General features: G+C 47.8%; 4 protein-coding genes across 6 annotated transcripts in view; 2 read left to right on the forward strand and 2 right to left on the reverse strand.

The window, feature by feature from the left end:
• The window catches only part of LOC144121338 (histone-lysine N-methyltransferase SETD1-like), a 37,676-nt gene extending 35,473 nt beyond the window's left edge, over nucleotides 1-2,203 (reverse strand). The window contains exons 1-3 of one of the 2 annotated variants that reach the window (XM_077654517.1): nucleotides 912-2,203; nucleotides 733-811; nucleotides 58-194 (exon numbers count right to left, since the gene is read on the reverse strand). In XM_077654517.1, the coding sequence (XP_077510643.1) occupies nucleotides 58-192 (135 nt within the window). In that variant the 5' untranslated portion in view covers nucleotides 193-194; nucleotides 733-811; nucleotides 912-2,203. Of the gene's footprint in view, nucleotides 1-57; nucleotides 195-351; nucleotides 578-732; nucleotides 812-911 lie in introns of those variants that run through there. The other variant, XM_077654516.1, reaches the window with a different exon arrangement.
• A 167-nt stretch (nucleotides 2,204-2,370) lies between these two features.
• On the forward strand, nucleotides 2,371-3,560 carry LOC144121340 (uncharacterized). Its single transcript, XM_077654518.1, has one exon. It carries the CDS (start codon nucleotides 2,507-2,509, stop codon nucleotides 3,428-3,430), a length of 924 nt encoding a protein of 307 aa, XP_077510644.1. The 5' UTR covers nucleotides 2,371-2,506; the 3' UTR covers nucleotides 3,431-3,560.
• Nucleotides 3,561-4,879: 1,319 nt separating this feature from the next.
• LOC144121342 (uncharacterized) lies at nucleotides 4,880-9,123 on the reverse strand. Its single transcript, XM_077654521.1, has 2 exons — nucleotides 8,748-9,123; nucleotides 4,880-5,951 (listed from the first exon to the last, which is right to left on the reverse strand). Exons 1-2 carry the CDS (start codon nucleotides 9,043-9,045, stop codon nucleotides 5,794-5,796), a joined length of 456 nt encoding a protein of 151 aa, XP_077510647.1. The 5' UTR covers nucleotides 9,046-9,123; the 3' UTR covers nucleotides 4,880-5,793.
• A 163-nt stretch (nucleotides 9,124-9,286) lies between these two features.
• Nucleotides 9,287-21,644, forward strand: part of Argl (Argininosuccinate lyase) — a 48,842-nt gene continuing 36,484 nt past the window's right edge. For both annotated transcript variants that reach the window (XM_077654519.1, XM_077654520.1), the window contains exons 1-5: nucleotides 9,287-9,391; nucleotides 9,521-9,625; nucleotides 9,861-9,947; nucleotides 11,453-11,536; nucleotides 12,343-12,402. In XM_077654519.1, the coding sequence (XP_077510645.1) occupies nucleotides 9,383-9,391; nucleotides 9,521-9,625; nucleotides 9,861-9,947; nucleotides 11,453-11,536; nucleotides 12,343-12,402 (345 nt within the window). In that variant the 5' untranslated portion in view covers nucleotides 9,287-9,382. The remainder of the gene's footprint in view (nucleotides 9,392-9,520; nucleotides 9,626-9,860; nucleotides 9,948-11,452; nucleotides 11,537-12,342; nucleotides 12,403-21,644) is intronic.

The raw sequence follows: 21,644 nt of genomic DNA on the forward strand, positions 1-21,644 counted from the left end.
AGCGCGATCTCGGCGGCCGCATGCTCAGACAGCTCCGATGTCAGGATGGCATCGTACCCCAGGCACAACTCCATCGTATCTGTAGACCTTCACGGCCCCTTTTTTCATCGCTGGATCCACCAGAAGTTTGTAGTTCCTCTTCTTCTTTTCCCCATGGCTGACGTCTTGTTGAACGGGTCGAACGCCATTCATTGCTGAAAAAAAATAGAATTGCAAGGGTTGAAACACATCTCCACATACAAATAGGCGTCTCGAGAAATGCCCAATCTAACGCAGCTGCCGGTTTTTATGAGCTGCGATTATCTAAGCGAACTGCATTGTGCGCTTGAGGAGCTGGAGCTAATACACCACCTGAAAGGTTGGCTAGCTTCGCATTCACGCAGATCAGGGTGGCCCTGTCTCATAAACTACACTTCTGCGATGTCCTTGCCATAACACAAACAGGCTCGAACAGTAAAGAAGGACTGCTTATTTTACAATAACAACCAAAAGCTGTATCCCAACTGGTACACATTACACATTAGTTCGCCTCTCCATCACAGTGGCGTTACCAAACTCAGGGAGTAAAAGGTAAACAGCCGCGTGTAGGCAGCAGAAGTTTCGTACATGTGAAATGCAATATTTATTAGAACAGCCTGCTTCTGCATTGATAAGCGGCGATTTTGGCACCTCTTTATTTGGTCGATACACAAGCCTGTGGTATACATACATTTATTACGGAAAGGAACTTACGTTTTAAAGTGCGGCACTACTACTTGGATCTGGAAACTGAACAAATGATTCGGGCCAGCGGAGAAGGGAAAGTTGGAATCTACAAACGATAGTCAAACAAACAGGCATGTTTCAACATTCAAGTGAGCGGCAATAAGTTGCAAATGTCAGAAAAGTGGCAGGCAGAAGATCAGTTCTACCTAGAGTGACCGCGGCTGGACGCCCACGGTGGCAGCTGCAGGGGCTGGTGGTGCTGCATAGGGTTTTCTCTGGTCCCCCCTGAAAGGCTAAATGCCTGGAAAAAGCCTCACGGCACGTGGCACGAAGCCTTTCAGGCGGCCTTTAAAGTGAAAAAAGCGCGTTATCGGCCGTTCCATGCAACTATCGCATTGCATGGTGCAAGACAATACCTCTCTACCATTGTGGAATTTCATCCGTAGGTAACTAACGCAGCGGTGCCGCCGCAGCCAATGGGTATCAAACGAACGTCGCCTGTGTCGCTCCGGAGAAAAGACTGACAAAAGTGACTGCGTCCTTAGCACAAGAGTGGTTTTACGTTGACCACGTTAGTGCTCGACCACCGCGGTTTCTATTTCTGCTCGTAAGAGAGCACTGCAGTCGAGGTTGTTGAGGTCACTGTTTTTTGTTTTTCGCAGTCATGTGCTTGGGACGTCACTCGACGATCGACGCCTGTCCAGGGTGGTCGTGTGCTGTTATAGCTGTGCAGTGCCGCCAGTCTTCGATTTGCGTTGTATTAGTTGTTTTAAGAAACTTCGCTGCATAATCCTAACATTCCAGTCTCGCTGGTCAAACGTTCCGTGCGCTCGAGAGACGTGGAAACGAGTGCGATTTGCAAGGTTCTGCCTGGCGAGCGCCTGTCTGTAGCTGCCTGCGGTCTGCCTGTTCCTGGCCTGTTCTGCCCCATGCTCAGCTGGCTGGCAAATGCGTAGGTTAGGAGTGAAATGTGAAGCAGCTGCGCTGTATTTTACGTGTTAACGAGCACTGCGGCGCCCTCGAAGGGAAGGTGTGCATTCGTACACATCAATATGCCGCGGCGATTCGAGTACAGTCAGAAACGGCAACAGCTCATTTTCGGCTGAAGCAATCACCAGCGCAGATATATGTGATATGAGGGATATCGCCGTTATGTTGCGATTCCAGTTGTTTAGCTTAGTAGACCGCACAAAGCTGTTTGGTAGTTCTTTGGGGTCATCGTGAAATACCCGAAAACCATTATAAAGTTGTTACAGCAGACTCGCTACGCAGTATGTGTAACCATGTAACCGGCTTAGCCAGCAAAACGTTTACTCGTCGATGGGTAGTTGTGGCATGGCTGTTTTATCGCGGCTGCCGGAAGCCCAGAACAACTGCAAAGAAGAGATAGGAAAGTCGCCAGGGCGGCAATAGAACGAAAAGGAAAAAAAAAGTGAATACGCTAAACACTGCACATCGCGAAGCCAAGAACTCGCCCAGTGACCTCGCTGCCCTGCCCACTGCCCTTGCTACGAGTAGAGTGGCTACTGTGGGATGAAGTAGGTGGCGCGACCATTGGCGCGGTTTCGGATAGAATAAATCAATATTCTCAGTGACTAAAAAAATCTCAACAAAAAAATGATTGTCACTAAATTTAATTTAGTAAGAGTTTCTTTTACACGCACGTTTGTAACGGAAGCAATATCGGACGTTAGGTGAAAACAGCCGATAGTTGACTAGCTTGCCCTCGGATTGGTGGAGATTCAAATCAGTCCTTTTCCCTACACTGCAGCGGGTGGTTCAAAACGCGAACTGATCCGTTATGCCACCGAAACGTCGCGGTGTTCTGAAACGTAACGTTAAACCGGCCTCTCGAAGACGTACGAAACGTGCAGTCCTCGACGCGGAAGAGGCACTGCGCCGCCGGCGGACAGCTGACGCGCACTGGCGAGCCGACATGGCCAACAGCTTCGATGTGCTGCGCCGTCTGCTACCTTCGTCGCTGCGTAGCCAAAGGAGCCGGTCTAGACTTGCGGTGCTTCAGGCGGCGAAAGAACACTTACGTTACCTCGAAGGTATTGTCTCTGAGCTCCTGGAGGACGGTCACTTCCCCGGCGAGCCGGAGTCCCTTGAGGCCGTGCGGCAAACGTTCTACCACTGCTCCAGTACGCCGTCGCTGATGTCTGGACGACACTCGCAACGTGACAGCGAACCCAGCTCGCAGGAGCTACAGGCATCTCTGGAAGACCTACAGGAACAGGATCCGGCTGCGTTCACGGGTGTGCGTGAGCCTGGCGCGAACATCGCCGACAGCGTGCCGTCCAGCCCGACCCTTTGTCAAGCATGGCTGAGCAACCGTGCGGTGGAGACCGCTGTAGCAGCGTCCCCGACAATAAGAAGCCTCTTGGAGAGCTTCTACGACGACAGTGCCCTTCCTATGCACGAGAACAGTGTTGTGCAACTAGTTCCCGACGTCACAGCTTATGAGGCCGTTCCGCCCTTGGACTCGGGCGACGATCATGTCGTCCCCATTCCACAGGTATATGAAGACCTTAACGCCGTCGTCGCCGGCAGTGTCGCGACTGCCAGCGTTGAAGAGCTGGTTCTTCGTAGCCGTGCCACCATGCCTGGCGCCAAAATTTCTGAGCACTTACCAACATCTGAAAGCGACCTAAATGCGTACCAGCTTTCTGAACAATGGATCTCGGCCACTCACATGGAGTGGGTTCTCAACTTTGACGACTAGGCATCACAAACAGACAAGCTGACGCAGCCCGCATGCTGGGCAAAGTGGACTCTTTTACCTCTGCTCACTAGGGTAGAAGCGGTGCAAAACCTGTGATAAATGTAATGCCATGAAAAGCTGCTGCATAAATGTTGACAATGCTGTCTTTAACGCCAGCATTGTCAACATTTACGCAGCAGCTTTTCATGGCATTACATTAGCAGTCATAAACTGACAGTAACTTCTTGCTCTTTGTTCAACTACTAGTCAATGTAATGCTGCGTTACCTTTCTTTGAAAAATAAATTTGTTTGCAAATGTGCCTCTTTATTTGCACGACAAAATGATCACTGTCATAAAGATGCAGCCTTTTCCAAAAGTGCCCTACGGGCAGAGCTGTCGGGTGTGTAGCAGGGCACTTACGGCACCCATGAATCTATAGAAGTCCCTGTAGGATGGCCCCTGTGGTCTGGACACTTTATACAAAGGCTGTAGTACCAGGCCAGTTTTAAAAACAAGCCCTGCCAAGTTTGCAGCGCAACATACGTGCGTACATATTCCAGCTGATGAATTAACTTTCATAGCACCTTTAGCATTACACTACTTCCTCACCAAAGCTGAATGTAAAACATTGGAGGATTGAATTTGCACTCAGGCGGTGTACATATTTGATTGCAGCCTGATAGTATGCTGGTTATAAGGTTTGTGAAAGAACTTTTTGTGATACTTTTGTGAAATAACATGTGATAGCCAAGTGTTGCAACAGGCTTACCTTAAGCTGCAATCAATGGAAGTTCAAGCTTAGCCAAGCTGCTAGCAGGGAAAAACTAACAGTCTCTGAACCGGCAGCTCATTTGCACCTACACTACAACAGCCGCTACACGTTAATCAGTCATGCGCACAATAAAATCCACTACCCAATCCTGATGACCTGCAGCACTGTGAAACAATACGATACTGGTGGAGAGCAGTTTTTCCCTCAATGGTGCTCGCCTTATTTTCGAAGAAAAGGCACACACAAATAGGTACGATGTGACATGTGTTTCATAGTGGCCTCTTATCACGGTTTGGCTTATGGGGGTTTAACGTCCCAAAGCGACTCGGGCTGTGAGAGGCGCCGCAGTGAAGGGCTCTGTAAATTTCGACAACCTGGGGTTCTTTAATGTGCACTGCCATCGCAAAGTTCACAGGCCTCTAGAATTTCGCCTTCATCATAATTCTAAAGGCCCGTGTACTGTGCAATGTCAGTGCATATTAAAGAACCCCAGGTGGCCGAAAATTCCGGAGCTCATCGAAATTAGACTGCCACGGCCGGGATCGAATCCGCGTCTTTCAGGTCAGCAGCTGAGCGCCACAACCAATGAGCCACCGCGGCAGCTACTTACCGGGTTTTGATAGTAAACTATTAAATGCTAAATTTCAAGGCTCATTTACCTGCCTCAGATGCCATGTGTTTCTTTGCCATTATGTAAAATCGGGCATCTGGGTCTGTCTTACGGGGACTCCAGAACTTTTTTCTGAGTAAGAGGGATGCAAGACTTCGTGTTTGTTTCTATTATTTATTTATTCTTTCCATGATTTAATTCAATATTTACTTAGTTTTATTTTGCATATATATTTTTCCGTAATGTGCACTTTTCAAAGCTGTATTTGATAGTGCACATAAAACTTGCATTGAAATGGGCAGCTTTACAAAAATGCACTCAAGAAGTGATTGACTGCATTAAAAAAATTATGGTTGATTTGCGTAGCTCAGCCAAATGCGAATTAGGTGCGCTAGCATTTCGGCTTCACTTCGGTTCTGGTGTTTGGATCCATTGTTCATGGATGGAAGTTGTTCGCATAGCGAAATTGTTTGAAATTAATCATTCTCTACATCCTATTCGAGTACCCAGAGGACCCACCGCCTCTGAGCTTCCATATCTCAATCCAAAGTCAGTGGAAGACTGCATTGCTCAGCCCTCACCCAGAGGTACAACTCCGGATAGTGGGCTGGGCCCTGGAGGTCGCCATAAAGCATGGTCTTCAAGACACCTAGCACCGTCGTGAGGGCCCACGCACCTGTCTAAGCCTCATCCCTAACCCCTACCCTCTTTGTCATACGGCAAATAAAAGTTTGTTCCTCCTCCTCCTCCTCCTTGGGAGTCCTCGTACCATTCCTGGTGCAGCAGTTAAAGGGGCTCTGAAACACCTTCCGAGGAGAGCACACCAACTCGCTCAATCACTGCACTGTGTTTTCATGAAAACCCAAGCCAAATAATACACTTTTACACACAGCAGAGGGCCCACAATCACGCGCTAAAGTTGATGAGCACTTCTCAGCGAACTTTTTATGCTCGCACCCTCCTCCATCATTCGCACCTGTGTATACAAGTTGAGTGTCTGCTATTGGGTAGATTCTTTCAGATGACAGGCAGCTACCGAGGCTGCAGCCAACAATCCGCGTAGCTCCAGGGGGTCAGGAAGCTCCAGTACCGGAGATGGGGCCGGTGGTGGAGCGCCGACCTTCCAGCGTGCAAAAAGTGACGAGAGGAGAGGGAAAGCTGCGAAGACACTGAAATTCAAATTCAGACTGCAAATAGCTTAGCTTCTACAGAGCGCATTAAAAAAATTCTTGCTGGACAATATTCGTTAAGAGGCGTGCTTCAACGTCCCAGGCATGCCGCAACTTTATTACAGCCCCTTTCAGAGCCCTTTTAAGCGGTACGCCATTTGCCTGCAATGGCAGCGGCTGCCATTGATGGGACTCGTGAGACCCAGGTTGCACTTCCTGAGCAACCTCTCGCGGCCAATCATTCACTGAACTGCCACTTGCTGCTGAGGACAGCGGCAACTGGGCAACCTGCCAGGTGTATATATTTATACACATACACCTGGGCAGGTTGGGCAGCCTATCACAAAGCAGGCTTCTGACAAACACACTATGGCTAAGTGAGGGGAATGGCCATTGCATGTGCTAGCGCACAAAAAGCTTCAGCGCAGTCTGTTTCAATTCTGCTAATCATGCTCATGAACAGCAGTCATTCAATAAGCTGCTTCTGTTATGAATGTGTATAGCAATGCGCATGTCCTTTGACCGTTGATGGTCCCAGCCTACTTGCTATGGTCTTTTCTACTGCAGGCGCATGTTTTGTATCTCGTGTATGTTATACTGGATATGCTATTGTTTGTATAATTGTCCCATTATTTTGCCCACTCCTGTAAGAGCCTAACTTGGCTTACAGAATGCTTAAATAAATAAATAAAACAAGATTGGTTTAGGTTACTCAATGAAATTCTTTACGACCGGCTACAAAGCGAACTAGTTCAGCCCCACTGTGCTTTACAGTACCAAAGTCCTAAGATAAAAGCGTCTGTCAGGAATTTGATCCGAGTGCGAGCAGTTGTAGACTGGAGGGGTGCTGCCTCCCCAGGAGAAGTGCTGAGGGGGTGACCGCTCCCGATTTCCCACCTGTTCTGGAGCCCCTTCTGTTTCCTGCCAGTGCCTCCCTCAGTACAGTGCCTACAGCACTGGTGGTCTGTCTGGCCGCCTGACCCTCATCTGTTCCCTTTCCCAAATGGGACATAGCATAGCGCCACCTCACATCCGCGACGCCGAACTACTCTCTAACAGATGCTTCTACCAGCTCTGCAGAGATCTGCACATTTTCTATCAACCGACTTTCAATAACCATCAAAAACTACCTGCATTAATAATATTTATAAATAACAATGCTAAAAAGTAAAGATTATGGAGGCTGGGAATAGGCTCACACCACCAGACGGTCCCTCAGTGAAACAGGTGGACACTTGCAATATGTGGGAACGAGCACGACGCTGCAGGCACTGTACTAGAGGAGGCACTACTCCTGCACTTGATTAACCAACATCTTGGCAGCAACAGATCCCTGCAGGATCAATCTCTGCTGGATTTCGTTTGCTCGATAAACGTGTTCCTATCAGTATGCAAGTCTCTCCTTTTATGTGTTTAGGTCATAAGCAATATAGAGAAACAAAAGCTATGCTTACAGACTAAGGTGTCATTACAACACCACATGCTTGCTATTTACAGATACACCGTACAGCCAAAACGAACAAGGAACGTCTTTAGCAGACAGCAAATAAAGCATTTCGTACAAGCATGTCACAAGCATTAATATTAGCATGTAAATGTGTTGGTTTGGCACTTGTTAAAATCCACTAAAAGAGTACAAAATCTTCCAGCACAGTTCACATAATACAAACATCACACAAGGTAAAAACTGCGCACATAGGCTAAACTACAACTATGCAGCCAACATTAGAACCATACATCCATCACACGTATGAGCATGTATGTGGCCTTTTGAAAGTTCCCAGAACAGTGTGCGACTTGAAACATGCTCAAGCTGTGCAGTAGGCAGAACCTCACGCACCTCCTTCACTCTATCACCTAAAGGACTTCTTGTTGGGGCTAGTTGGTAATTGATCATTGTACTTTAAAGGTGCCAAAACCACACACACACATGCACGAGAGAACAGAACGGGACAGAGCGCTCTCTCTGGGGCTTGAAAGTACAACTATCACCTAAAGACAAAACAAAAGGTCCCTCTCCGTGTTTCATTACTGTTAGCACCAGAACCACGACAGTAGCGTTATGCTATGGCCTGATAAGGCTTCCAAGCTCACGACAAAGTGGTCTGGGGAACTTGCAGAGAATTCTGTCCATCCACTGGCCATATACCAGGCATCTAAAACAACGCATCAGTTTCTTCAACAATCCCATCACTCTGTATTCGAAAGGGTACCACGGTGCGTCCAAACGTAGGCGCTTTATAGAAGACAGCCTGATGGAGGCCGTCATCTTCCGTAAAAGTTGCCCTGTAGGCGCACTCGTGTCCGAAAGCCTGTCCCAAAGCTGGAGCAAGCAGCAGCGTGGAAGCGTCGTTATGACTAGGTCTCATTGACAAGTGGTTAGTGATAAGCACAGCGGCGCCACATTTAGCGATCTCAACAAGCCTCTGAGTAAGGCCGCTGACCACCTTTTTTCTCTCGCGAGGGTCCTCAAGCTGATTTCTCAGGTGAAAGTCGAAACAGTCCAAGACAACCAACGCTATCTCTTCTCTCACGTCACAACTTTTGATCTCGTCCGGCAAGAGACACAACATTGACACCAGTTGTTGCCACGAGTCGCACAACGAGTATCGCAAGCCAGCACCACCGCTCGGCACGGCACAGCCTTGTCTCTTCGAAATTCCGCTCAAGATTTCTCTGTAGCGCGCCGTCGTAAAACCACCTTTAGAATCTATGTACACCGCCGACTTGTTCGAAAGCTCGTTGGATGCCGCTACTTGCATACAAAACTGAGTTTTCCCAGTACCTGCGGCCCCGGTCACTTCTATGATCTTCCGCCGGGGAATGCCTCCATCGAGCATCGCGTCGATGCTGGGAACCCACGTCGCGATACGCTGAAAGTTATCACTTTGCTTGAGATTGTCCAGGGCGGTGTGAAACGTGAAGACGGATGCGTCACGTCGTCGCTCGAGCACCAGACCCGCTTCGACCATGAAAGATGAACCGGCTGCCAGTAGATCGTCGTCATTCTCGATTCCGCTCTCCTGAAGACGTCTGCGCATTCGTTGCGGCAGAATCAGAGAACAAAAATCTATTTTCGACATAGTAGGCACAAGAAAAAGAGCTGGAATTGGAAGTGTTCTACATCAATCAACAAGCAGAATTTCCAATCTGTACGTACGCTATCCCTTGCGCTATCCGCATTCGCCGCCATGTGATAAACTATATGAAATTGCGACATGGACTTGGCTTGACTTAATTTGGCTGCAAGTTCAACTTGTTTTCGGTTGCGGTTTCTATTTCCCATTTCCCACTACGTTTGTTCTTTATCTGTTCCTTGTATAGATAAGACTGGCATGGACACTCTTGAGTTCCTTTCTATGTTATCAGTTCCTCTGCTACGAGGCATAGAGAAAACAGTGTGTCAACGCCTCGAAGGTGATGGAAACCGTAAGTCCTCAGTTTATTTTCTTTTCTCTCAACACTTACAATGAGTTCTTTCCACGAGCAGAAGCTCAATTAAATCTGCATCCATACGCGTGATCTAAAGTTGATCAAGTTTTCTTTTATTACTTTCAGAAAAAACTATGGGGTGGACGATTTTCCGGGAAGACAAGTGACACCATGCTGAAATTCAATAATTCTGTCCATTTCGATCAAAGGCTGTGGAAAGAGGACCTAGAGGTGAAACATGCAAAACACACTTTGAGTGTGTGACAGATTGCAGATTCTTCTGATCCGCAAAACACGAGCATAATCATACATCTCGTTTTTGTGCAGCTTTTAACTTGCATTATATCCTGCCTTTCTCTGAAAGCTAAAAATATTACTAATTAAATGACACGGCACGCGCACTAGGTACAGCACGCAATAAATGCTAATAAATACCTACGAATGCATTTTTTTTTTGCCATTACAGGGCAGCATGGCATATGCTAAAGCATTGCAACGCGCAGGGATTGTATCACAACAAGAGGCAGAAGCGATCTGCCGCGGCCTGAGCGAAGTACGTATGCACGATCGTTTCATTCCGTAAATACCCGTCTATAACGTACTCATCTCCTTTATTATTGATTTTCAGTACCTTGAAGCCTTCGATTTGGTTACAATATCGTCATAAAAATTATGATCGTTGCGGTTTTTTTATGTATCAACGGCGTATCGTGATTCGTCGCCATACGGGTAGCCCTGACACGCTGCAGTACAAAAAATATTACTATTTTGTTTTGGTCACACTTTAATGCATAGTTGTTAATGTACCCTTTTCTAACGTCTCGGAAATGTTACAAACAAAGGTTGGGGTTAATATTTCCCTAACCTTAATTAAATATTTTAAGCAGCATAAATGTAACTCTCTAAAATGCTAAAGTAACTTGCACGAGCCTGCAGTCACGTTAGATGTGAAGGTGCGCAACTTAATCAACGCTTTGCAAGGACCACCAACGATGGCAACACATGAGTTCTACAACACACCATAACTGCTGCATGCAACTCACCACATCCGAATGGATACCACGCGAGCCATTATTTAAGAATGTGTCCCATTAGTAGTACGGGTGAATGGGTAATAAGCAATGTTCTATAACAAAATAGGGTCCGCATGCAATCGATGGAAGGCAAAATCTAGGAGATTTAGTTGCAAAGTGCAGCCAGTTGAAGATCATCTTTTCTGCAAAAACAGCGGGAAAAGTTCCTGGACGCAATGCTTGAAATATATATTTGTAATGTTGTTTTGCAGTTCTGATTTACCCACAGCGGTGGCTCAGTGGTTAGGGCGCTCGACTAGTGATCCGGAGTTCCCGGGTTCAAACCCGACTGCGGCGGCTGCGTTTTTATGGAGGAAAAACGCTAAGGCACCCGTGTGCTGTGCGATGTCAGTGCACGTTAAAGATCCCCAGGTGGTCGAATTTATTCCGGAGCCCTCCACTACGGCACCTCTTTCTTCCTTTCTTTTTTCACTCCCACCATTATCCCTTCCCTTACGGCGCGGTTCAGGTGTCCAACGATATATGAGACAGATACAGCGCCATTTCTTTTCCCCAAAAACCAATTAATAAAAAAAGTTCTGATTTCACCATGGTAACAACATTTAGAGCGCAATATTAGACCAACATGATTTAATTTTTTTACACAATAACGTATGGAACACAGCATTAGCCAATTCTCGCTGTGAATGTCAAACTCGGGTTTATTGTACAAAATATATAACGGTAGTTGTTCATTTTTAACATTAAGATAACGTTCCAGTGTAACAGATAACGTTACTGCAGCTTACATAACGATTCTATAACATTATTGCTCGTTGCTATCTGGGCCTCCATGCATGACGACGAATAAGCGTCTTGTCTTGACCCTTTCTTCATTATTATCTTTGTTCAGTTTTCTACGTCGCAAAAGTGTAGGGGCTGACAGAAAATCGCTTTGACTCCTATGCGAGCAAATGCTGTATATCTGGAAAAGCCGTACATGCTGAAACAAATAAACACAATTACACGCTTTCTGAGCTTCCAGATGGAAAACGAATGGCATGCGGAGGCATTTCATATAAGCCAGGATGACGAAGATATCCACTCCGCGAACGAACGCCGACTCAAGGTAAGCTGACATATATTTTTAACCACATGTAACTGTACTCTTATATACTATACACATGAATATTCTGTTTAGTATAAAGACGAGTAGAAGTCAAGAACAAAGCGGCAAATGCCCCTCATAGAAGGCCCTTCAGCCAATGGCGTCGTCTGATTGTCGTGACGTCGCGGTAAATCCCCTGTTGCTAGCCTCACACCACAGGGAGCTAGCAGGAAAAGCGGCATCAACCACGGCGTCATGAAAACCGGCCGACATCAATGGCTGGAGGGACTTCTTTGATGGGAATGCGCTGCTTCATAATCGAGTTTTTTTTTTCAGGCTATAGCGCAATACATGTGTTTGTGGGAGGTACCGGGATTATAGGGTTGTACAAAAACGGCGTTCGTTTATGCGAAAGCAGAAGCCCATCAGAAGCACGCGGCTGAAGTACTTCGATTTTGTGGACATTTATGTGAGACCAATCGCCGCACAAATCACGTTGTCGCCAGTGGATGACCTTGTCGCGCACCACAATGCATAATAATTATACGACTTAGAGTTATGCATGTTCTACGTCTTCCTGGCTGCTACAGTTAAGGACGGTGCAAGGCATACGGAATATATTCTCCTGGGCCAGATGGACGCGGCTAGATGTGAACGGTGTGGGAGGAAAAATAAAAAAAACTGTTCCGATTAACAATGGCGGATTCGCGAAAAAAGACAATAAAGCCCGAAAAAAAAAGAGATAATCGCAGCTAAACGCAGCGCAGCGCCGGCATTGCCGGGCTTATCTGCCGTGAAGAGCAAAGTCAACGTTTCTCCTCTCGCAGGAAATCGTCGGCCATAAGATGGGCGGCAAGCTGCACACAGGCCGAAGTCGGAATGACCAGGTAATGCATGCGCGTGACGCGTGTGAATCCTCGTAGAGCGGAGGCTTCGTTAAATGCCACAACTAGCTTCGGTGGGAGATTTCCAGCAACTGAATTGCGAGTTTAATTCTTAGAGGAGGTATATCGAACCATATTGAGATGGGAAATAAAGTCGTGAAAAGCCGCCAGACACCAATTTCGTTCACCACTGCGACCCATGCAAAGTCCCGTGATACTTAATTCGCGATATGCAGGGCTTTTGTAGTTTGTAATATAATTGATAAGTGGAGCGTTGCGCAGATACGTATACTAAGCTGACATACCTATATTTAGTAGCCGCATAGCACGTGAATCTTTATTATTTCTTTTTTAACCGATAAATTGGGGACTTAAGCATCATGGCCTTAAGTTCATTCTTTCGCAGTGACAGCGCTCTCTATAGAGGGAAAAAGCCAGGGCAAGTGAGGGTACATTCTGTGCGAGAGGTGGCAGACATCTAGCCAGTCCACCCTGTAATGAATTCTTTAAGCGGCCTTGCGCGCAACGGCTGGGTCGATATCCAGTCTAACCTGACCTAACCTAACCTAACATCTGTGGCTCTCTAGCATGTATTCCATGTCCCCATCTTCTGCGTCCTTCCTCAGTGGTAGCGGTTCGAGTCTCCGCTCAGACAATTTTAAAGAGCCACAGAAAGGAGTGTTTGAGCTTGGCTTTAAAATGCTTGCACTATGTAGAGTACAGGCCACCGGGCGTCCATGCCGCGTACGTGACCTCAAAAGCGAGCGGGAAATTTACAATTTTTTTTAAATTCAGAAATTGAGAAAATTGAGACCCCCTTTCTGGATCCCTTTAATGCGAAAGCTTTATTGGCCGCGAACTTTCGCCGCGGCGGTGCTCCGAGGAGGCACATGACGTCACAACGCGCGCCTCGCCGCGGAGCCGAACCGGTCTGGCTGGGCCGGCGGCGGCTGGCGCACTCGGCGCAAAATAGAGACGTGCTCCAGGTCTCCGCCAGTGTGGTCAGAGTGGGTCGAAGCCGCCGAAAGCGTCGGCGGTCAAGCGCAGTTGGAGTATAGAGGGTCTTGCTTTGGCCGACGTGACGTCGCCGTGCAGCGCGCGCGTTATGCCTGAGTATAAACGCGCCTTAACAGAACCTGCGCTTAACCGCTAACCAACGTATTCGGTGGCGGCATCTATGGGAGCCACTGAAACCCCCCGCACACTCCCTGAATAAAAAAAAACGGAATCGAACTGAGGCCTTTGGCGTTTGAGGCGGAGACGCTACCACTCCGCCACAAGTTTTATTTTGTTTTCTTGATTGCATGGAAATAGTGCCGAAAATTTCCGCCACAAGTTTTATTCTTGTCTTTACTGCCTGGTTAGACAAGTTTTAGCAATCAATAAAGGTGCATCTAGTGAATGCACTCTTCCGATGCAGAAGACTCCGCGCTTTCGCTACGTATATCCTGGCCTAACAGGGCTAGGCCATCAGCAATTTTTTTTTATGCGTAAGCATCGTATGGCTATGTTTGCGGTTTCGTGTTATCACGATAACGTTCGAACGAATTGATTTCTGAGAAAAAGAATGTATGTATTAGACTGAGCATCAAAAAATCCCGCAGCGGCATTCATGAGGTTCATGTGGGGCAGCGTTTCGATGCAGGCGAAACGCTAAGGCGTCCGTATGCTGTGCGATGTCAGTGCAACGGTTAAGTTAACCCCAGGTGGTTGAAATTATTCCGGAGCCCTCCACTACGGCACCTGCTCTTTCACTCCCTCCTTTGTCTCTTTCCTTAAGGCCCGGGTCGGGTGTCCGCTGAGACGTGACAGATACTGCGTCATTTCCTTTCCCCAAAAACCAATTTTCATATTTTAAAGCGAAAGCTTTACTGGCCTCAGACCCGCCGCGGTGGCCCAGTGGTTACGGCACTTGACTACTGATCCGGAGTTCCCGGGTTCGAACCCGACCGCGGCGGCTGCGTTTTTATGGAAGAAAAACGCTAAGGCGCCCGTGGGCTGTGCGATGTCAGCGCAAGTTAAAGATCCCCAGGTGGTCGAAATTATTCCGGAGCCCTCCACTACGGCACCTCTTTCTTACTTTCTTCTCTAAGTCTCTCCTTTATCCATTCCCTTACGGCGTGTTCAGGTGTCCAACGATATACGTGACAGATACTGCGCCATTTCTTCAATAATAATAATAATAATAATAATAATTGGTTTTGGGGAAAGGAAATGACACAATGTCTCATATATCGTTGGACACCGGAACCGCGCCGTAAGGGAAGGGATAAAGGAGAGACTGAGAGAAGAAAGTAAGAAAGAGGAGCCATAGTGGAGGGCTCCGGAATAATTTCGACCACCTAGGGATCTTTAACGTGCACTGACATCGCACAGCACACGGGCGCCTTAGCGTTTTGCCTCCATAAAACAGCAGCAGCCGCGGTGGGGTTCGAACCCAGCAACTCCGGATCAGTAGTCGAGCGTCCCAACCACTGAGCCACCGCGGCGGGTGCAAAAGTAGCGCCAATTTTGAAAACACTGGTGGTGGGCAGAGCTAAAGCGTGGCGCCAAGTTTGAAAACTCAAAATGGGCAATGATGGAACTTGATTAATTAAGGAAATTAATTGAGGCAATTGTGAAATTGGATGGATGAATTCACGTCAATTCTCTCAATCGGATGATCACGTGACCCTGTGGCGTCCGTCCCTCCGGGTAGCCGTGATCGTATAGTGGCTAGTACCTTGCGTTGTGGCCGCAAATAATAATAATAATAATTGTTTTTTTTTGGGAAAGGAAATGGCGCAGTGTCTGTCTCATATATCTTTGGACACCTGAACCGCGCCGTAAGGGAAGGGATAAAGGAGGGAGTGAAAGAAGAAAGGAAGAATAGGTGCCGTAGGTTCGAATCCTGGTCAATGCTTACGCATTCCATCAATGCGGGTGCCGCAGTGATACCATTTTTTTTTTCATCAGGGAAGCTGGAGGGAAATGATTACCTATAGCAAACAACTTATTTCCAATCAGACAGCCTCGCATTCATATATCTGTCAGTGATACAAACTTCCTATTTCACTCCTCGGGCCCTCAAACTACACGGCGCGCTACCCGCCGCTGTGGCTCATTGGTTATGGCTCTCGACTGCTGATCCCGACGAGGGTCCGTGTGATGTGCGATGTCAGTTAAGATATGTAGTCGAAATTACCACGATTGCCACCCTCCAGTATGGCATCACTCCCTCCTCCATTCCTTCCCACATGGTGCGGTTAAGGTGTCCACCAAGAAATGTGACATTTACTTGCCTTTTCTTCAAAACTAATTTCTCTCTTCCTCCTTTCACTCTCTCCTCCACTTCTTCCCTCAAGGCATGGTTGAGGTGTCCACCACCGAGAAGTCAGGTACACAACCCGCCGCGGCGGCTCGGTAGCTCGGCTACTGAGCCGGAGTTCCCGGGTTCGAACCCGACCGCGGCGGCTGCGTTTCGATGGAGGCGAAACGCTAAGGCGCCCCGTGTGCTGTGTGATGTCATCATCATCAGCCTTACTGCACCCACTGCAGGGCACAGGTCTCTCCATGTCTCTCCAATTAACCCTATCCCTTGCCAGCTGCATCCACCCTTTGCCTGCAAACTTCTTAATCTCATCCGCCCACCTAACCTTCTGCCGCCCCCTGCTACGCTTACTTTCTCTTGGAATCCACTCCGTTACCCTTAAAGACCAGCGGTTATCTTGCCTTCGCATTACATGCCCTGCCCAAGCCCATTTCTTTCTCTTGATTTCGACTAGGATGTCATTAACCCGTGTTTGTTCCCTCACCCACTCTGCCCGCTTCCGATCTCTTAACGTTGCACCTATGATTTTTCTTTCCATGGCTCGCTGCGTTTGTCCTTAACTTACGCTGAACTCTTTTCGTTAGCCTCCACGTTTCTGCCCCGTAGGTGAGTATCGGTAAGATTATGCTGTTGTACACTTTCCTCTTGAGGGAAATTGGTAAACTGCCACTCATGATCTGCGAGAATTTGCCATATGCGCACCACCCCATTCTTATCCTTCTAGTTATCTCCCTCTCATGATCCGGATCAGCTGTCACTACCTGCCCTAAATAGACGTATTCCGTCACAATTTCTAGGCTCTCGCTGCCAATTGTGAACTGTTGTTCCCTTGCTAGGCTGTTGAACATTACCTTGGTTTTCTGCATGTTAATTTTTAGACCCATCGATCTGCTCTGCCTGTCTAACTCATTGATCATGATTTGCAGTTCACCTCCTGAGTGACTCAGCAAGGCAATGTCATCAGCAAATCTCAGATTATTTAGGTATTCTCCATTTATTCTTATTCCCAACTGTTCCCAATTCAGGCCTCCAAATACCTCCTGTAAACATGCGGTGAACAGCATTGGCGAGATCGTGTCTCCTTGCCTGACGCCCTTCCTTATTGGAATTTTATTGCTGACTTTATGGAGGACTATAGTAGCTGTGCAGTTGCTATATATATCTTCCAGTATTTTGACATAAGGCTCTTCTACCCCTGATTATGCAATGCCTGTATGACTGCTGAGGTTTCCACTGAGTCGAATGCTTTCTCGTAATCAATGAAAGCTATATAGAGAGGTTGGTTATATTCTGCGCATTTCTCTATCACCTGATTGATAGTGTGAATATGATCGATTGTGGAATATCCTTTCCGAAAGCCTGCCTGATCATTTGGTTGATTAAAGTCTAACGTTGCCCTGACTCTATTAGCGATTACCTTAGTAAATACTTTGTGTGATGTCAGTGCACGTTAAAGATCTCCAGGCGGTCGAAATTATTCCGGAGCCCTCCGCTACGGCACCTCTTTTTTTCTTCTATCACTTCCTCCTTTATCACTTCCCTTACGGCGTGGTTCAGGTGTCCAGCGATATATGAGATAGATACTGCGCCATTTCCTTTCCCCAAGAAACCAATTATTATTCTCTCTTCCTCCTTTCACTGTCTCCTCCACCCCTTCCCACAAGGCACGGTTGAGGTGTCCACCACCGAGAAGTTAGGCACACAACCCGCCGCGGCGGCTCGTTAGCTCGGCTACTGAGCCGGAGTTCCCGGGTTCGAAACCGGCCGCAGCGGCCGCGTTTTGATGGAGGAGAAACGCAAATAGGCACCGATGTGTGCGTTGTCTGTGCATGTTAAAATCCCCAGGTGGTCGAAATTATTCCGGAGGCCTCCACTACGGCACCTCTTTCTTCCTTCCTTCTTTCACTCCATTTTTTATGCCTTACTTTACGGCACGGTTCAGGTGTCCACCGAGGTGTGAGACAGTTACTGCGCATTTCGTTTCGTCAAGATCCAATTTTCAATTTTTTTAAGTCAGACACATCATTTCCTCAACAAATTTTTATTTCATTTTTTCCTCAACAAAATTTTATTTTCCGTTTTTTGTCAAATGGGACGTTGTGAAGGTCAAACAGTTATTCGAATTTTGCAGGTTAGAGGGGAAGGAGAACGCTTCCATGATTTCTACAGAAACTATGGGTGTAGTCGCCGACCTGGAAGTCATGGTTTGGTTTTATGGGGTGTAACGTCCCAAAGGGACTCAGGCTATGAGGGACGCCGTAGTGGAGTGCTTCGAAAGATTCGACCACCTGTGGTTCTTTAAATTGCACTGACATCACACAGTACACGGGCATCTAGCATTTCACCTCCATTCAAACGCGACCGCTACTGACCTGGAAGTGACTCAGCAACTGGCAGGTGTCAAATTGTAAACAGCGATAAAGAGTCGCACTAAGGACGGAAAATAAATCAAAACCACATTCGCATGGCGCATCGCGAGCAGGGTTGAAATCTTGGGGCATGCGGCCCGCATGTTTGAGACCCCCGCTCAAGTACAAGTAAATAGAAAAAAATTTTTTGCTGGTTCTTGGTGATAGTGGACGCGTTTTGCATGTGCAAGAGGAACGCGTTCCATCAGACATTCACGGAACGATATATTAACGTACCCTCAATAATAATAATTGATTTTTAGGGGGAAAGGAAATGGCGCAGTATCTGTCTCATATCGTTGGACACCTGAACCGCGCCGTAAGGGAAGAGTAAAGGAGGGAGTGAAAGAAGAAAGGAAGAGAAAGGTGCCGTAGTGGAGGGCTCCGGTATAATTTCGACCACCTGGGGATCTTTAACGTGCACTGACAGCGCACAGCACACGGGCGCCTTAGCGTTTTTCCTCCATAAAAACGCAGCCGCCGCGGTCGGGTTCGAACCCGGGAACTCCGGATCAGTAGTTGAGCGCCCTAACCACTGAGCCACCACGGCGGGGCATTAACATATCCTCCTTCACGGCAGACATGCGCACGCTGGTTTGCTTACGCAAAGAAATGCGGGCTGCCACCGAAAATGAAATTCTTTCACTCCCTCCTTTATCCCTTCCCCTATGGCGCGGTTCAGGTGTCCAACGATATATGAGACAGATACTGCGCCATTTCCTTTCGCCGAAAAAACCAATTATTATTAGAAAGTAATAACACAAGCTACGAAAGCATCTTGTTGCGGCTGAAGGAAGGATGAAAAGCAAAGTGCAGGGGCCTGCCCACTGGCTCCAGCTGAGTCACAATTGCTGCTGCGTGCAGACAGAGGAAAGTTGAAAGATGTGAGAGTGACGACGCAGGAGGTAACAGATACCCCTGTGGTCCCCCTCACAGCACTTTTGCGGCGCTGATAGCGTCTTCACGTCGATGTTTCTCACCAAGACGTGCATGCAGTGTGCACAGCATCTTAGGCTCAAATAAAACTGTACCAGGGTAAAGAGAAAATTAGCTGTGGTTTAAGCTTTGGTTAGCCCTGGCGAGAAGCGAAAGATTCCTTTGCACGGCTGTGTTCACAAACGCTACACACGCTGCCGAACGGATTGTCTGTAAATCGTCGATTAAATGCCCGATGTTCGATGGGGCAGTTGCCACCTGCCACGGTGGGCAGATTGTGATGACGTCAGTAGATCACATGACCTGCCACGTGTCACCACGTGACACCTGTCACGTGACTGCACTGACGCTGCCCTCTTGAAAACCTTACGTGGTGAAGTTTTCGCTTCAAAATTGCACAGCACAGTATGTTTTCGTTTTTGTAGAATAGATACGGCGAGCCAACGTATACTGTCACCAAGAATGAGCAACACGCCAGCATTTTGAGGACATGCTGATTGTTCTTGTACTGAGAGCGACAACGATTGTTTTGTCTGCCGGTGACGTTGCCAACAGTTTCGTTGAATTCACCACAACATACGGCCGAACGTTCGAGCTGAGGAAGTGCATTAGAGTATGTATCTGGGTCAGTGGGGAACGGGGACCACTGGGTTACCAGTTACAGCCGGCGTCGTCGCTTCGGTGGACGCGGTTGTTGCGATGCGCGTCTGTTCTTTGAAATATTTCCTCTCACATCTTTCAACTCTCCTCCGTCTGCACGTGGCAGCGGTTGTGGCTCAGCTCGAGCCAGTGGCCAGGGCCGTGCACTTTCCTTTCCATCGTTCCTCCAGTCGCAACAGCAACGACACTGCCTGGTAAAATGTAAGAAAAAAAAGGTCCCGGAAAACTGCTTACCGTTGACACTCGAAGGTTCACTCGAGGAATGGTACGTATCCACTGTTTCCTTTGAGGGAAGCACAATGAGATTTCATCCGGATTCGTAGCCGCCGCTACACTCGGACACTGAACACTTGCACATAATGACGATGTTTTTCCCTTCTACGTGACATCTGTGCGTCAACGCACAACGCGCACAGTGTGAGGCCAAATACAACACCGTCGACACTGGAAAGTCTCTTGAGGAATGACACGTATCCGCGCTTTTCTTGAAGGAAAGCACATGAACCTTTCGTGCGGAGTCGCAGTCTCCGCTACACTCGGCCACACAACACTTTCCTGCCGTGACGCTGTATTCTCGTTCAGCTTACTTCTGCAACCCCACACAAGCGCACACTGTGAGGTGAAATGCCGCCTAGATTGACTACAATACCGCCCACGTGCTAGTGCCACCTGAGCTCAGTCCGCCACCTAGAGGTGAGGCGCCGTGACGTTGGTGGCCCCAAAATATGAAAATTGGTCTTGAGGAAAGGAAAGACGCAGTGACTACCTGCTGTCACGAGGTGATCCCGACACCGATCGAGTTCCGAGCGCGCTCCATATGCAACGCAAGCCGTACCCGATTGACAAGTTGGCCTGCTAAATACCGGGTGGCGCCGCATCCTCACTATAGTTTTTAACATAGTCGCACAAATGGTTTCAAATGGGTTTGTAATCAAGAAGAACGAAAATAAAACACTTCTGTTCAAAAGTGTAATGCATCTAGGTTCCATCACAAACGCTCGCAAAGTGCCGCACTACTTTCCCGTGCATGTAGGCACTGCGTTTGCTTGCTTCCGCCCATGCAGGCAGGCGGGTGATGCTTAGTATTGGAACGGAATTTTGGGAACAAAAAAGCCGCAGCGAATAGAACAAAAAGTTTTCACTTTATTGTTTTCGCCGAACGTCTTTCATTCTTTCATTTTTATAAAATCCCCAGGTGGTCGAATTTATTCTGGAGCACACAACTACGGCACCTCTTTTTCCTTTCTTCTTTCACTCCCTTCTTTATTCCTTCCCTTACGACGGGGTTCCGGTGTCCACCGGGATATGCGAGGAAATTACTGCGCCATTTCTTATCCTCGAAACCAATTCGTAGACCCCGCCGCGGTGGCTCAGTGGTTAGGGCGCTCGACTACTGATCCGGAGTTCCCGGGTTCGAACCCGACCGCGGCGGCTGCGTTTTTATGGAGGAAAAACGCTAAGGCGCCCGTGTGCTGTGCGATGTCAGTGCACGTTAAAGATCCCCAGGTGGTCGAAATTATTCCGGAGCCCTCCACTACGGCACCCCTTTCTTCCTTTCTTCTTTCACTGCCTCCTTCATCCCTTCCCTTACGGCGCGGTTCAGGTGTCCAAAGATATATGAGACAGATACTGCGCCATTTCCTTTCCCCCAAAACCAATTATTATTATTATTAGATGCCGGGGCTAGCAAAAATCTTTTCCTTCCTTTTTACTATTATTTTTAATAAAACCACTACCACCACCACCACCTTCTTTCCGGAAAAACGCTAAGGCGCCCGTGTGCTGTGCGATGTCAGTGCACGTTAAAGATCCCAGGGTGGTCGAAATTTTTCCGGAGCCCTCCACTTCGGCGCCCCTTTCTTCCTTTCTTCTTTCACTCCCTCCTTTATCACTTCCCTTACGGCGCGGTTCAGGTGTCTAACGATATATAT

This window comes from Amblyomma americanum, chromosome 2 (assembly GCF_052857255.1).
Source record: "Amblyomma americanum isolate KBUSLIRL-KWMA chromosome 2, ASM5285725v1, whole genome shotgun sequence".
Classification (NCBI taxonomy): Eukaryota; Metazoa; Arthropoda; class Arachnida; order Ixodida; family Ixodidae; genus Amblyomma; species Amblyomma americanum.